We start from the raw sequence: 15,405 nt of genomic DNA on the forward strand, positions 1-15,405 counted from the left end.
TGATCCCAGGGAATGGGGCCAGGACAGAAGGGAACGGCCTCGAGCTGTGCCGGGGGAGGCTCTGGGTGGGAAATCAGGATATTCTTCATGGAAAAGGGAAAAGGCCAAGGCTCTCCGGGGGGCTTCGGAGTGGCCACCCCTGGAGAATTCGTGGACGTTTGTCTGGGTGACCGGGGGGGATTGGTCCCATCTTGGACTGGATGATGCTGGAGGGATTTTCCAACCCGCAAAAATCCTGGAATTCTCGTAAGGGTCCCTTTGATATTCGGTGCAATTTCCAAACCCAAATAATTCTGGAATTCTCCTAAAGGTCCCTTTAGCATTCAGCGCTGTTTCCAAACATCAAATCCAGTTCCTAAATCCCCCCAAAATGAGCGAATCCTACAATAACCACAGCAAATGAACGTTTGGGAGAGCTCGAAATTCCCGTGGTGAGCCGGGCCGGGAGGAGATAAAGCTGCGGCTGATAAAATAAAGTTGCTGATAACAGCTGGGATTACTTCCTGCCCCTCCCTGCGCCCGGGTGAGCTGGGCTGGTTCTCCCTGTGCTCACCTGTGGCTTTTCTATGACCAGACGTGGGGCCAGCGACCCCCCAGCCCGGTTCGGGAAGTTTCCCGGTTTCTCCTGCTCATCCCCACTTCCCATAATCCAGGGAAAATCAGATTTCTCCGTTCCTGACACTGCAGATCGCGTTAATCTCCCAAGATTTGGAAGGGATTCATCTGGGATCTGTCCCGCCCATCCCGAAAAGCCTCTGGAGCTGGACATTCCTGCCCCGCGGAGGGAGGAAAGGCCACCCCGAGCCTTTCAAGTCCCTCATTCCAAGCGGATCCAGAGGAGCGAGAGACGCCCTGGAATTATCTCGGGCTTTGGCGGCTCCTCGGGGGCTGCTCGCCCAAAAAGCTTCAAAGCCTTGGGAATTTTGGGATCCGGCCCAGGGCAGCGGCTCCTCCTCGCCGGCTTTTCCTGCTGGTTTGGGGCGTCCGGGCGTTCCCTGGAACAATCCCGATCCCGCGGGAATTCGGGGTTCGCCCCCCCCGCTTGTCCCCCCCCGGCAGGGACAGGGACAAATCTCCCCCTTCGGTCCCGGTCCCAGCCCCACCTGGAGGATCAGCGGCCCCCTCCGGGCTGCAGCGGAGCCCCCCGGGGTTTGGTACCAAGGAAAAGCTCGCGGGTTCCCCCGAGTGGGATTTTTCCCTGTTTTTTTTTCTTGGAGGAGCGGGGGACAAACTCCCGAGCTCATCCAGTGTCACCTGCCTTCCACTGGCCGGGGAATTTCGGATTTGGTCACATTTTCCGGTGAACTCGGGAGCCAGCTCCCAAAAATCACCCTTTTCCCACGGAATCATCAGAAAATCAGGGAATTCGTGTCTTGGAAGGGAATTTGAGCTCGAGGCTTTCTGATGGGAGAGCGGGGAACGCTCTAGAACCCCGGGGGCGGCTCGTGGGTGGAATTCCAGCCCCGGGGAGGAATGAGTAGCGGGATTTGGGGCTCCCTCCGTGAACGGAAACGTTTTCCCAAAGTCTGCCGGTGCTCAGTGCCCGGTTGAGGGGGCGTGATGAGTCCGAGGCCGGGAAGCGAGGATGGAGAATGGGCCAAAAGCGCGGAAAATCGGGATTTAGGAACGGGAAGTGCTGAAGGAGCCCCGGGGGCTCGGGAGAAGCCAAAGCCTCGCCGGGGCCGCTGCCGGAGCCGGGAGCTGTCCGAGGTGGTGGCGGAGCTCGGGCTCGTCCCGGCGCGCCGCTCCCCGCGCTGCCAAAGCCCGGCGCGTCCTTCCCGCCGGGGCCGGAGGAGCCGGTGGCGAGCGGGCGGGAGTGGCCAGCGGGGCGTGGGCAGCGGCCGGAGGGTGCCGGGGCTTGTCCTGCGGCCACGGGAGCTGCGCTGAGCCTGCGCTTATCTCGCTCTTATCAGCGCCGTGGGGACACCCGAGCGCCGAACGGGGACAGGGAGGGACACGGCGACGTCAGCTCGGGAAGCCACCGGGAACAGCGCGGCTCGTTAATGAGGGGCGGGCTAATGAGCTGGCTAATGAGGGGCGGGCTAATGAGCTGGCTAATGAGCGGGTGTGCAGCGCCAGGGAGGGAGGCGCGGGCACGTGGGGACAGCAGGGGCAGCGCAGGGGACACCAAAGGGTGTCGTGTCCGGGGGGACCAAAGCGGGGCTGGAGGCCAAGGGCGGCTCTGGGACAGAGCCTCTTCTGTGCTTTTCCCGATCTCCATTTTCGCGACTTTGCTGCTCGCACTGCCCGGAGAAGGCCCGCAAAGCGCCGGGCGCTGCCCTGTGCCCCCGTGCCCGATGCCCGGGGCTGTCCCTGAGCGGCCAGGGGGGCTGAGCTGTCCCCGCTGCTGGGGACATCCCCGAAGCTCCTCGCCGGGCGGTGTCCCCGCACTGCTGGTGGCAGCAATTCCCTGTCCCTGTACCCTCCGCAGTGCCCGGGCGGCTCTACCCGGAGCTGGGAGCCGCATTCCAGGGCGCTGAGTGTCCCTTGCTGTGGCACTGCTGGCGGCCAGGCCGGTGGTGGCCTCGGGAGGGGACCCTGCTGCGAGCCCTCGGGGCCTGGAAGGAGATCACGGCTCTTTTGGGGCCACTTCAGCCCAAATTGGGTCAAATCCAGCTCAGCTGGTGCCACTTTTGTGCTGCTGGTGGCACCCGGGGCTGGGGTTGGGCATGGCCCGGGAGCTAGGGGACACTTGGCGGTGACCAGAGGGTTAGGGACAGTCCCCGGTGACCCTTCCAGTCCCCATTCCCAGCGCTGAGCTCCTCAAATCCCCCTTGTCCCCAGCTGACCCCACGTTCCCACCAAGAGGGTGCCACCCATGGAGGCTGCCCTGTGTCCTGCTCTGGCTGCAGCTACCCAAGAGGGGGGCTCGGGGTGGATTTCCGGAGGTTCCCTGGTGTCCCCTGGCTCTGTCCCAAATTCCCTGGGATTCCCCGAGGAGCTCCCCGAGCCCACGCCGGTGTCCCCGAGCTCCCAAAGTCCCGGGCCTGGCAGAGCCCGCTCGGGGACCCTGCGGGGCCAGCCGGGATGGCCGGGAGCCCCGGGCCGGTGCCGGGACCGGGGTCGGGATCCCGCTGTCAGGACCGGGAGCGGGTTTGGGGGTGGCCGGGCCGGGCGCGGCTGGGCTGAGGGCGCTGCGGGTGCGGAGCAGCCGTTCCGTGCGGGGCGAGCCGGGATCAGCCGGGGCCGGCGGGGTTTGAGGCTTCGGGAGCTGCAGGGAGCAGCAGATTTGGGCCCAGATTGGCGGCGGGGAGGAGGAAAGAAGCCGCAGCGCAGGGCTGGCACCTCCCAAGCGCTGGGCAGCCCCTCCCTGGGCTTGGCCCCGCTCCCCCCACCCTTTGGCGGGGATAAAAGGCCCCCGGGAGCAGCCAGGGCACGGCACAGCCGCTCCAGCCCCGAGACAGCAGCAGCTGCCCCTCAGCTCCGGCTCCTCCGCCGCCAGCACCGCGACCCCCACAGCAGCAGCCATGGGTAAGGGACCCTCGCGGCCTCCAAAGCAGCAGCCCCGGGCCCGCAGCCCCGGGCCGGGCCCGGCTCCGGCTGCGGCTCGGCTGCGGGGCCAGGGCCGGGCTCACGGTGTCCCCTCTGCTCCCCAGACAGATGCAGAGCTCCGTGCTACGAGTACCCCTCGTGCCCCGACGTGCTGAAAGGCGAGTGCTGCCCATGGGGCGGGGCTGGAGCGGGGGGATTTGGGCTCTTCGGGGTCCCCCGAGCTCAGTGTCGGTGCTGAGAACCTTTGTCAGAACGGCCGGAGGTTGCTCCTGGTTGTTCCCGGCTCGGAGCGGCCCGGGGGCAGCTGGAGGGAATGGCAGCAGCCCGAAAATCAGGGGGGTCATTTCGGAGAGCTGGCCGGAGCTCTCCCGGTCCCGTTCGGGGCTTGCCGGCGCGGTTTGAGCGCGCTTTTGTGTCCCCAGCCCCGAGGGAGGAGGTCGCCTACGTGACCTGCACCTACAGGTCCACCGGCATCGACCAGCCCGATTTCCTGGCCACCGTGGACCTCAACCCGCGCTCCTGCCACTACGGCCAGGTACCGGCCCCTGCCGGGCTCCCGGGGGCGGGATCGGGCCGGGGCTGCGCCCACCGAGCCCTCCGGGGCCGCCCGGGGAACCAGGGAAAACCTTTGCCGCTTTGTCCCCTCTGCTCCCGGCCGCCCCCAGCCCCTCTCGGGGGCTCCCCCAGGCCCCCGGGCCGCTCCCAGCCCCTCTCGGGGGCTCCCCAAACTCCGGGGCCGCTCCCCGCCCCTCTCGGGGGCTCCCCCAGGCCCCGGGGCCGCTCCCCGCGGGATGTCCCGGCTCGGCCCGGGCTCAGCTCCCTTGGCCGTGCCCAGGTGATCCACCGGCTGCCCGTGCCCAACCTCAAGGACGAGCTGCACTGCGCGGGCTGGGGCCCCGCCTGCGGCTGCTTCGACAGCGGCGCCGCGTCCAAAAGGACCAAGCTGGTCCTGCCCGGCCTCATCTCCTCCCGCATCTACGTGGTGGATGTGGGCTCCCAGTGCCGGGCGCCTCGGATCTGCAAGGTACGGCCGCGGGAACGGCGGGGGACACTGGCAGGGAGGGAGGGAGCGATTCGGTGATGCCGGGAAAGGCGCCGAGCAGGCGGAGGCTGACATCGGCGCTGGTTCGTGCAGATGATTGAGCCCGTGGACGTGTTCTGGAAGTGCAACAAGGGCTACCTGTCTGTCACCCACCCCCTGCCCAACGGGGACGTCCTGGTCGCCAACACGGGCGACCCCGCTGGCAACGGCAAAGGTGAATTTTCCCTGCCGGAATTCCCATTTCCCTGCCGCAATTTCCATTTTCCTGCCCGAACTTCCGTCCCGGGAGTCTCGCTGGAAACGCGGGAGCCTGCATTTGTCACCGCCCGTCCCTCGTGTGTCCCAGGTGGCTTCGTGGTGCTGGACGGAGAGACCTTCGAGCTGAAGGGCAACTGGGAGAACGAGTGCGAGGCTCCCCCGACCGGCTACGACTTCTGGTACCAGGCCCGGCACAACGTCCTGGTCAGCTCGGCCGGGATGGTCCCCAAAGTGGCCGGGCGCGGCTTCAACCCCGATGACCTCAAGAAAGGTGGGGACGCGCGGCTGGTGGCAGGGCTCGATGCCCCCCCGAGAGGCCGATTTGTGCCCCAGAGCCTTCGCCAGGGTCGGGTTGAGGACGGGCGGGGTGGAACCCCGGGTGGGCTGGGTCCTACTGCTCCCAAATCCCGCATTTCTCTGTGTTCTCCCCAAATCCCGCATTTCTCTCTGTTCTCCTCAAATCCTGCAATTCCCAGTTCCCGCATTGCCCAGTTTCTCTTCCCCAGTCCCTGCCCTTTTCTTCACGGGAAGAATTCCGTGCCGATCCCCCCCAGGAGCCCCTCGGGGAGCTCTCCGTGTCCCCGGCCGGCCCCAGCCTCTCCCCCGTGTCCCGCAGGGGTCTTCGGCCGCCGTCTGAACGTGTGGAACCTGTCGTGCCGCAGCCTCACGCAGTGCTTCGACCTGGGCGAGGATTCTCTGCCGCTGACCGTGCGCTTCCTGCACAGCCCCGAGGCCGCCGAGGGCTACGTGGGCTGCGCGCTGAGCGGGGCCATTTTCCGCTTCTACAAATCCTGCGAGGCGAGTGCGAGCGCGGCAGCGGCCCCGGGGCGGCGGGGGAGCCGGGGAACGGGGCCGGCAGGAGGAGAGCGGGGACAGGGAGGGTCCGGATCCGGGGCTCGAGGGGGAGCGGGCTGAGCCCGTCGCCCCCGGCTCGGCTCGGCTCGGCTCGGGCCGGGGGCAGCGCGGGCTGAGCCGGGCTCGGTGTCCCTGCGCAGAGAGACAACTGGGCCGTGGAGGAGGTGATCCGGATCCCGGCCAAGGACGTGTCGGGCTGGATCATGCCCAAGATGCCAGGTGCGTGTGCCCTCGGGGGTGGCATTCCTGTTCCCTGGGCGAGTTCTGCAGCCAGGCACAGCCTGCTGGGTGACCCCAGAGCCCGGCGGGGTGACCCCGAATCCTGACTGACCCCGAATCGGGGCTGACCCCAAATGATCGCTGACCCCAAAGCCCGACCGAGCCCGGAGTCCTGGTCCCTGCCCCAAAGCCCAGCTCAGCCCCAGGCCCCTGTGCCCTCCCCCGGTGCTGCCCGTGCCCCTGAGCCCCGGCTCTGCCCGCAGCCTTCATCGCCGACCTCGTCATCAGCCAGGACGACCGGTTCCTGTACGTGAGCAATTGGCTGCACGGGGACATCCGGCAGTACGAGCTGTCCAGGAACTGCAAGCCCCGGCTGGTGGGGCAGGTGAGGGGCAGCCCCCGGCCCGGGGGGCCGAGCGGGGCCCGGGGGGCCCGGGGGGCCCGGGCCGGGGAACGCTCGTGTGCCAGCGCGGCCCTTGCAGGTGTTCGTGGGGGGCAGCATCCTGCGAGGGGGCCCCGTGACCGTGTGCAGGGACGAGGAGCTCAAGTGCCAGCCCGAGCCGCTGGTGGTCAAGGTGAGCGGGGGCGGGGCTGGCAGCACCTGGGCGGGGCTGGGCTGGGCGTGGGTGAGCGTGAGCGTGTGTGTGCTCACCTGAGTGTGAGTGTGTGCTCACCTGAGTGTGAGTGTGTGTGCGCCTGAGCCTGCTCTCACTGCCCGCGCTGGCATACAATCCCAGTGCCCCCAGTGCCCCCAGTGCGTGTGTCCCAGGGCTCCCAGTGCCCCCAGTAACCGCAGTCCGTGTGTCCCAGTGCAAGCGCGTGTACGGCGGCCCCGCCACGCTGCAGCTGAGCCTGGACGGGAAGCGGCTCTACGTGACCAACTCCTTCTACAGCACCTGGGACCGGCAGTTCTACCCCAGCCTGGTCAAGTGAGCCACTCCCGGCTGCCAAAGGCTGCCCGGGCCCGGGCGGGCGTGGGGAAGGGGCCGCGACCCCCGCGGGGCTCCCCCGGAGCCGCTCCCGGCCGGGTCGGGCTCGGGCAGAGCCCGGGCTGAGCTGAGCCCGAGGGGGTCCGGCCTGGCTGGGCACAGCCTGAGCCGAGCCTGGGGGAACTGGGGAGGGGAAACTGCCCCGGAGCCCTTCGTGCCCACGGATTTGTCCCCGTCCTGAGGGAACTGGGGGCCCGAAGCCGCCCCCGGGCCCATCCTGTCCCCGTCCTGAGGGAACTGGGGGCCCAAAGCCGCCCCCGGGCCCATCCTGTCCCCGTCCTGAGGGAACTGGGGGCCCGAAGCCGCCCCCGCTGGAGCCCATCCCGCCGGCCCCGGGGCCGGGCGCTCCCCGGCGCTGTCCGCAGCAGCTCCGGGCGGGCTCCGGGCGGCAGCGGGGGTCGCTGTCGCCACGAGCCGCCGCTGTCCCCGCGCAGGGAGGGCTCGGTGATGCTGCAGCTCGACGTGGACACGGACAAGGGCGGCCTGAGCGTGAACAAGAACTTCCTGGTGGATTTCGGCAAGGAGCCCAACGGGCCGTGCCTGGCGCACGAGATTCGCTTTGCCGGCGGCGATGCCAAATCCGTGATCCTGCCCTGAGCGAGCCCGGCAGCGCCGCTGTCCCCCCCGGCAGCGCGACCCTCGGCCAAGGGCGCCGGGTGCGGGACTGGGGGTCCCGGGGGGGCTGCGCCTTTGGGGTGCCCTGGGTGAGGGGACTGGGGGGGGCTGGGCCTTTGGGGTGCCCTGGGTGATTCTGGGCTGTAGGATCCCGTGGGGGATTCCTGCTTTCGGGTCCCCTCGGGTAATCTCAGGGTTCGGGGTCCCCCGGGCCATTCCCGTCCCTGTCTCTGTCCCCGTCCCTGCTTTCCCTGCCATCAATAAAGTTGTTTTCTGCATCAGCCGCAGTGTCCCGAGGCTCCTTCCCGGGAAAACCCCGGGACACTCAAATCCCGGGGGCGCTGAGGGCGGCAGCGGGGCCGGGAAATGCCCGGGCCGGGCGCGGGCGGTGCGGGGACGGCGGGAAGGGTCCGGGAGAAATTCCGGGCGCTGCCTCTTTTCCCCGCGGTTCGCTTCCAGCTGCGGGTTTTGTCCCCATTCGTCATCGTATTTTCCCCCTATTTTTCTCGATTTTATTTCTATTTTCTCGCTATTTTACCTCTATTTCATCCCCATTTTTTCCTCTATGTTATCCTTATTCTTCTGTATTTCCCCCTGTATTTTATCCATATTTTACCACTATTTTATCCGTATTTAATTTGTCTTTTATTCCTATTCTACCTCCAGTTTATCCCTGTCTTTATACAACAAAACAAAGGGGAAAATGTCAGAAAACGACACGTTTCTTAAGCAAAAAAAGCCAAAAATGCCCCCAAACCCTTTTTTTTAAAGGAATTTCAACATTTCTGCTGCTGGAAGGAGAATTTTATTGGGAGTTTTGATTTTTGATCATAAATGTCAGAGCTGATTTTTAGGAGAGGCTGCTCTGGGAGCAGAAGAAGCCCCAGGCACCCCAAATTCTCCGGGAAAAGGGATGGAGGGAGGAAAGGATCGTGAAAAAATGGGATAAATCCTGAATTTCCTGGGATCACAGTCAGGTGGTGGAGGTGCAGTATCCACATTCTCAAATATTCCCAAATATTTAGTCATCCAGGGAAATCAGGACATTCATGATCAGCCCTACTTGAGGGAATTCCAGAGGAAAATCAGGGAATGGGAGCAGAGAATTCTAGGATCACAGCCAGATGTCGGAGGTGCAGCCCACATTCCCAAATATTCCCTAATATTCCCAGAATTCCGGCGGGATCACATCCAGGTGTCAGAGCCGCAGTCCCCACATCCCCAAATATTCCCAAATATTCCCGAATATTCCTAATATTCCCGGAATTGTGGCGGGATCACAGCCAGATGTCGGAGGTGCATTCCCCACATTCCCAGATTCCCAAACATTCCCGGATTTCCCTGGAACTGCGGTGGGATCACAGCCAGATGTTGGAGGTGCATTCCCCACATTCCCAGATTCCCAAACATTCCCGGATTTCCCTGGAACTGCGGTGGGATCACAGCCAGATGTTGGAGGTGCATTCCCCACATTCCCAGATTCCCAAACATTCCCGGATTTCCCTGGAACTGCGACGGGATCACAGCCAGATGTCGGAGGTGCATTCCCCACATTCCCAGGTTCCCAAACATTCCCGGATTTCCCTGGAATTGCAGCGGGATCACAGCCAGATGTCGGAGGTGCAGTCCCCCCCCGGGTAGCGCATCTCGTGCGCCAGGCAGGGCCCGCCCGGCTCCTTCCCGAAATCCAGCAGGAATTCGGGATTGACGGCCAAGCCCCCCCGCTCCGTGTCCACGTCCAGCTGCAGCAGCACCGAGCCCTCCCTGAAACACCCGGGAAAACGTGGGAATTAAACAAAACAACCGGGAAAAGGCCTTGGGAAAGAAGGGGCTTGGGGCTGGGAAAAGGCTTTGCTGATGGGATTCAAATGGAATTAACAACCAATCAATAACCCAGAATTCATCCCAAAATTCCCCCTCAAACCCCCCCAAGGCTGGGGCTCACGTGAGCAGGCTGGGGTAGAACTGCCGGTCCCAGGCGCTGAACAGCGACGTGGTCACGTAGAGCCGGCGCCCGTCCAGGCTCAGCTGCAGCATCTGCGGCCCCCCCGGGATCCTCTTCCCCTAAATGGGGAAAAACCATCCAGGGGCTCCGAAATCCTGGAGCTGGGAATGGCCGTTCCCGGCTTTGGGGAGAAAACGGAATTTTTGGGGAATTTTTGCCTCAGGACAGGAGCCCTGGAGTGGTTCGAGACAAGTCAGGAAATAAAGGATGGTTTGGAATTCTCTGGAATTTTTTTAGAGGATTCTGGAATTATTAAGATTGGAAAAACCTTGTGGGAATCACCCCATCCAAGAGTTTCCCCAATTTTTGGCAGGAATTCCCTTTTCTGGTTCTTTTTGTCCCATCCTCACCTCCCCAAGAGATTTTCCAAAAATTCCGGGGCCGAAAATTCCAGAATTTCCTTGCCCTGTGGGTGTCCAAGAGGTTTTTTGTGCCCCATCCCAGAATTTTCCATGGAAAAACCATCAATGAATGCTTGAAGTGGGAAATCCAGTAATTTTCCCCCCAAATTTCTTAATTCCACAGTTTTTTTCTGAGGGAAAATTGGGATTTCTGGGATGAAACCCATCCCTAAGGAAGGAAAATCCAGGTGGGAACAACCTCAGGAGGAGTTATGGATGTCGGGAATTTCCAAAAATGTGGGAAGAATTGGGAAAAAAATTCGGGAATCGTCACCTGGATCACGCACGGCTCCGGCTGATCCCGCAATTCCCGATCCTCCACCACGGTCACAGCTCCCCCTTTGGAGATGCTGCCTCCCAGAAAAACCTGGAAACCATTACAACCATGAAAAAATGGAATGAATCCCTTCAAAAGTGCGGGAATTGTTTTTTTTTGGGAATTTCTTCCTCACCTGCCCCACCAGTTTGGGATTTTTGGGGTCAGAGATGTCGTACTGCCGCACGTCCCCGTGGAGCCAGTTGCTGAAGTACAGGAATCTGTCGTCCAGGGAAATCAGGATATCCGTTATCAGCCCTTCCCAAGAGAATTCCAGAGGAAAATCAGGGAATGGGAGCAGAGAGAATCCCAAAAATCCACAAATTCCCGCGCGGAAATGCCAAAGAAGGGTTGGGAAAGAGCTGGGGGGGAACAAAATCAACCTCGGGAATTATTCCAGAATCCCTGAGGAAATCCAAACTCAAATTCCAAGGATTCTCCTGGAAAATCCCACCCCCAGCACAGAGCAGATCCCACTCCGGGGTTCCTTTGCTCATCCCAAAATTCTCCCTCAAAAAAACCACCCCAACATTTGGAATTTTTTGCCATTTAAGGATAGAATTCTGCCAAAATCCGCTCTGGACCCATGAGAAAATCCCCAAATTTCTCCCACCTACCTGGCATTTCGGGGAGGAGCCATCCTTGTACTTTCTTGCTGGGCACCTCAATCACCTTCTCTGCTTCCCATTTTCCTTCCTGAGGGACGGAAGCCATGGAAGTAACTCCCGAAAGCCACGGGGCACCCAGGCCGCCCCAAGGGCGGCGGAAGGGGCCGCAGCCCGCGGCGGGCGGCCGGAGCTCACCGGGCTCCTGTGGAACCTGCGGACGTCCCCGCTGAGCGCGCAGCCCACGAAGCCCTGGGCGGCGCCGGGCTCGTGCAGGAAGCGGATCTCCAGCGGGATGGAGCCCGCGCCCAGGTCCAGCTCCTGCAGCAGGCGCCGCTCGCGCCAGTCCCACACGTTGATGTGGCGCCCGTAGAGCCCTGGGGACAGGGGAATGCAAAACTCCGGCTCTGAGGGAGCGTTCCGCGCCTCAGAGTGAAACCGGGGGGGAGAGCAGGACTCAGAAAAAAAAATTGGGACTTTTTAGGGTTTTTAAAGGCGGGAAATTGAATTTTTGAGGAGATTTTAAGGTCAAAATTTGGATTATCTTTTTAGGAAGTTGCACGCAAAATTTGGATTTTTTAGGAGTTTTGACTCTCAAAATGTGGATTTTTTAGGAGTTTCTGCTCCCCAAAATTGGATTTTTTATGAGTTTCTGCTCTCAAAAATGGAATTTCCCACATTTCCCCCCGACCTTTCTCCACATCCTTGGGATCGAATCCCTGGGCCAGGACTTTGGGGACGCCCCACTCGGTGCTGAGCAGGACGTTGTGCCGGGGCTGGTACCAGAAGTCGTAGCCCAGATTTGGGATTTTTCCTCCTTTCTCCCAATTTCCTTTCACTTCAAATGTTTCTCCATCCAGAAGGACGAAAGTGCCTGGAAAAAATTCCCAAAATAAGGAGTTTGGAGAGATTTATAGAGCTTGAAATAAAGCAAGTTAATTTTTTTATCTACACTCTATTATTATTATTATTACAACTACTACTACTACTATTACTATTATTATTATTATTATTGCCAATTATAATAGTGCCTAAAATGACTTCCCATGATTTTATTATTGTTAATAACAACTATTTCCTAGGACTTTATCTTTTCCTATAATAATAATTCCTAAAATTATTTTGCTTTAAATAAAGCAAATTATTTATTTATACCTACTTTCATTTTTTATTAAATGAAACATAAAACCAGCCTGGAAAATCAATAAAAAACCTGCAGGAATGTGCTAAAAATTCCAGGAAAATTCCAAGTATTCCATGGATTTGGCAGGATTTTGCAGGAAAATGAATCCCTGGGGATGCTTTTATGGAATCTGGAGGAGTTCTGAACCTTTTCCGTTGCCATCAGGATCCCCCAGGCAGCTGATGAGGATCTCCCCAGAGCCCAGGCAGTGGGAAGTGTGTGGGAACGCAGCGTTCGCCTTCTGGGCCAGCTCCTTGGCTTCCACCACCTGCAATGGGGAAAAATGGGAGAAATTCCAGGAAAAATGGGAAAATTGGGGATCATTCCTCAGCTTCCACCACCTGGAATGAGGAAAATTCCAGGAAAAATGGGGACAATTCTTGGAAATCAGGTGGGTGGGGGAAATGGGGATTTGCAGGCAAGGTTTGTGGGAATGTTTGAAGGGAAAAGGGGGTGAAACAAGAAAAAATGGGAAAAAAGGGAAAAATCAGGGAATAAATCGGGAAATAAAGAAGGGAAAAAGGAAGAAATTGGGATAAGAGGATGAAAAAAGGGAAAAAAAGTGGGAAAAAAGCAGGAAGAAAGGGGGAGAATTCCAAACCTTGTGGAGTTTGGGAGCCCTGGGATCAGTTCCCACGTCCACGACGTAGACGCGGGAGGAGATGAGGCTGGGCAGGATCAGGAAATCCCTGGATTTGGTGGGGTCGCCGTGGCAGCTGCTGCAGGCGTTCCAGCCCGAGTGGTGCAGCTCGTCCCCCACGTAGGGCATGGGCAGGCGATGGATCACCTGCGGGAACGGGGACGCGCTCCAGCTCCCGCCTGCCCTGGAGTTCCGGCACTGCCGCCCCCGCCAGGGCCGGGGCGGGTTTGGGAGCCCGGATCCTCCCGGACCGGGGCCGCAGGCTGCCCGGGCTCTGCCAGGCCCGTACCTGGCAGTACCGGGGGGATTCGGGATCCACGTCCACGGTGGCCAGGAAGTCGGGCAGGCCGGCGCCGGTGTTGCGGTAGATGCAGGGCAGGTAGAGCAGCTGCTCCCGGGGCCCTGCGGGCACACCTGGGCTCAGCCCCGAGCTCCAGCTGCACCCAGCTGCACCCACCTCCCCCGATCCCAGAGCAGCTCCAGGACTCGGGAATGCTGGCCCAGCACTTGCCTTTCATGGCCTCCAGAGGGCTGGGATAGCCTGGCCCGCACGCTCCGCATGTTCCTGCTGGAAAAGGGCAAAACTCCATCATTTCCACATCCCAAAAATCCTGGGAATCTGGGTCCTTCCACTGGCTCCTCATTGCCAATTCCTCACTGACATTGCCCAGCCTTAAATCCCTGGAATTCCCCATTCCCAATGCCTTATTCCCAGTTCCTCATTCCTCATTCCCAATTTTTGTGCCTTGGATTTGCTCGCTGCAGGGAAAAAAACAACATTGGAATTCATCCCAATTTTTGGCTCCCTGAGTTGTCCCAGAGTGCCAGATTAGGAGGGATAAATTTGGGATTTTAGCAAGGGTTGGAAAAAATGGGAGTTTATTTGGAATTCCAGGGTTTAATATCAAAATATTCCAAGCTCAGAGAGGCAAATCCAGATTAAATTTGGGAAAAATAAAATTCAAATGAAATCAACAGAGAAGCCACTGGAAAAAATCCAGGAATTTCAGGAATCCTCTCCCAAAAAACCAAATTCCCAAGGGAATTTAGGGAGTTCATTTTCCAGAACATTCCAGGATTTATTTCCTTCCATAATTCCCAATTTTGTGGAGCTCCCGGGTCCTTCCAGGCGTGTCAGTCATTCCCAAAGTTACTTATTGACTTCCAAGAACTTGGACCCAAAAAAAAAAAAATCCTCAAAAAATTCCACTTGGGAGTGAAAAATTTCCAGGAAATTCAGGATACCTTTGGTTAGAATACTGATATTTTTTGGCTACACATCCCTGCTAAAAAGCCCTCATTTTTGGCTGGGTTTGATCCCAAAATTCCTGATATTTTCCTTCTGTTTTGAACTCCTAACAATTCCCATGGAATCGGTCTCCAACTTTTTGGCCCCTCCCACTTTTTCCACAGAGCCAGAAGTTCCTGGAAGTCCGAGTGTTTAGCCTCAAAAATCAGGAAAAATATCCTGGAAATCAAGAATTTATCCCCATAAACATGGAATAAGTCAGGGAAAAGCTCAAATCTGATCTTTAAGGATTTTTCCAAGGGTTTTTCCTGTTCCCAAGCAGGAAATCCAGGAGTTTCTCCCAGTTTAGGGAGTCCTAATTAATTCGAGGGAAAATGGATTTTAATGAAGGAATCCAAGCTCTTAGTTAAAGCCCACAGAGGTTTTAAGGAATATTTAAATATTTAAATCCAGGGAAAAGCTGGACTTTCACCCCCCCCACCCCCGGAAAGCCAAAAGCAGCAAATCCCGGAATTTTGGGGTTTTTTTGGGATTGTTGGGGATTTTGAGATCTCTTACCCATCCCGGACCGGGCTGGGAACGGGAATTCCAAGAGTTGCGTTGGATTTTTACGGAGAAACAGCCGGGAAAGGGTCGGAAACCCAGGGGGAAAGGGGAGGGCTTTGGCAGAGGAGGAGCCAAGGGGAGGATCCCGGGCACGGAAAAAACAAAATTCCGCCTTAAAATGCCAAAGGGAAACATCCAAACTTCTCCCTCCGTGGAATTCCCGCTTCTCCACCACCCCCCCCCCCCCCCAATTTTCTCCTTTTTATTCCAAATTTTCCTGGTTTTTATTCCAGCCTGGAGAAGGAATTTGGGAATAATGAACGAAGGAGGAGTTTTGGCTTAAAAAAATCGGGATTTTGGGAATGTTTCCAGCGAATCCTCTCCCAAGGGATTTCAGCAACTTTTAAAAATATTTTGTGACTTTTCTGGGTGAAAAATAATAATAAAAAAAAATTCCTCTGGAAAATCAGGATTTCACTCCTAAGTCCTGCTGGGGTTGTCCCTAATGAGAATTAATTTATTAATTAATGATTATTAATTTATTTAGTATGGAATTTTTAAGGAATCTGCCTTTTTCCCCCCCTCCTTCCAGGGAATGTATATTTTGGAATTTCCAAAATATTCCTCTTTTTTTACATCCCTGCTTTTTTCCATGAACCATCAGGAAAAGCACGAAAAAAAAGAAAAGAAAAAAAAGGGAATTTTTCTGCTATGAATAAAGAGATTCTAATGATTATTTTGGGATCGTTCCTTTATTATTGAAGAGATTTAAATTCTTATATATTTTTCTAACTTTTGGCTGGTTTTCACTCATTTTTTTGGCTACCAACACCTGCCCCAGGTGGGAGATTTTTGCCCTCAGCTGGACAATTTTGGCCTCAGGTGGAGTTTTATTGCCCTCAGCTGGACATTTTTGCCCTCCGGGGGAGAATTCCTGCCCTCAGCTGGACGGTTTTGGCCTCAGCTGGTAGATGTCGGCCGGGGAGCCCT

At 58.3% G+C, this 15,405-nt stretch overlaps 2 protein-coding genes across 3 annotated transcripts; one reads left to right on the forward strand and one right to left on the reverse strand.

The window, feature by feature from the left end:
- Positions 1 to 3,341: 3,341 nt before the first annotated feature.
- On the forward strand, positions 3,342 to 7,751 carry LOC132340286 (methanethiol oxidase-like). The gene is made up of 12 exons (XM_059871167.1): positions 3,342 to 3,471; positions 3,597 to 3,650; positions 3,915 to 4,027; positions 4,328 to 4,516; positions 4,628 to 4,748; positions 4,881 to 5,063; positions 5,409 to 5,590; positions 5,788 to 5,866; positions 6,130 to 6,251; positions 6,349 to 6,441; positions 6,677 to 6,795; positions 7,290 to 7,751. Exons 1-12 carry the CDS (start codon positions 3,468 to 3,470, stop codon positions 7,450 to 7,452), a joined length of 1,422 nt encoding a protein of 473 aa, XP_059727150.1. The 5' UTR covers positions 3,342 to 3,467; the 3' UTR covers positions 7,453 to 7,751.
- A 501-nt stretch (positions 7,752 to 8,252) lies between these two features.
- On the reverse strand, positions 8,253 to 14,573 carry LOC132340287 (methanethiol oxidase-like). Of its 2 annotated transcripts, none has more exons than XM_059871168.1 (12): positions 14,428 to 14,572; positions 13,132 to 13,188; positions 12,910 to 13,022; positions 12,582 to 12,767; positions 12,128 to 12,248; positions 11,489 to 11,671; positions 10,996 to 11,174; positions 10,810 to 10,888; positions 10,329 to 10,450; positions 10,151 to 10,243; positions 9,416 to 9,534; positions 8,253 to 9,234 (listed from the first exon to the last, which is right to left on the reverse strand). In XM_059871168.1, the coding sequence occupies exons 1-12, from the start codon at positions 14,429 to 14,431 to the stop codon at positions 9,072 to 9,074; spliced, it is 1,419 nt and encodes a 472-aa protein (XP_059727151.1). In that variant the 5' UTR covers positions 14,432 to 14,572; the 3' UTR covers positions 8,253 to 9,071. The 2 variants fall into 2 exon arrangements, 1 of the variants encoding a protein (XP_059727151.1); XR_009489830.1 differs by having other exon boundaries at positions 9,094 to 9,234; positions 9,416 to 9,596; positions 14,428 to 14,573.
- Between the last annotated feature and the right edge of the window lie 832 nt (positions 14,574 to 15,405).

The sequence above is a fragment of the Haemorhous mexicanus genome, chromosome 31 (assembly GCF_027477595.1).
Source record: "Haemorhous mexicanus isolate bHaeMex1 chromosome 31, bHaeMex1.pri, whole genome shotgun sequence".
In the NCBI taxonomy this organism is placed as follows: Eukaryota; Metazoa; Chordata; class Aves; order Passeriformes; family Fringillidae; genus Haemorhous; species Haemorhous mexicanus.

Excerpts from the sequence above, each read along its gene's own strand:
- LOC132340286 (XM_059871167.1), top strand. Across the intron at positions 4,517-4,627 it reads GGGCGCCTCGGATCTGCAAG|ATGATTGAGCCCGTGGACGT; the intron begins GTACGGCCGCGG and ends TGGTTCGTGCAG. Across the intron at positions 6,442-6,676 it reads CCGAGCCGCTGGTGGTCAAG|TGCAAGCGCGTGTACGGCGG; the intron begins GTGAGCGGGGGC and ends CGTGTGTCCCAG.
- LOC132340287 (XM_059871168.1), bottom strand. Across the intron at positions 10,889-10,995 it reads GCAGGTTCCACAGGAGCCCG|GAAGGAAAATGGGAAGCAGA; the intron begins GTGAGCTCCGGC and ends TCCGTCCCTCAG. Across the intron at positions 10,451-10,809 it reads GCTCCTCCCCGAAATGCCAG|GGCTGATAACGGATATCCTG; the intron begins GTAGGTGGGAGA and ends TCTCTTGGGAAG.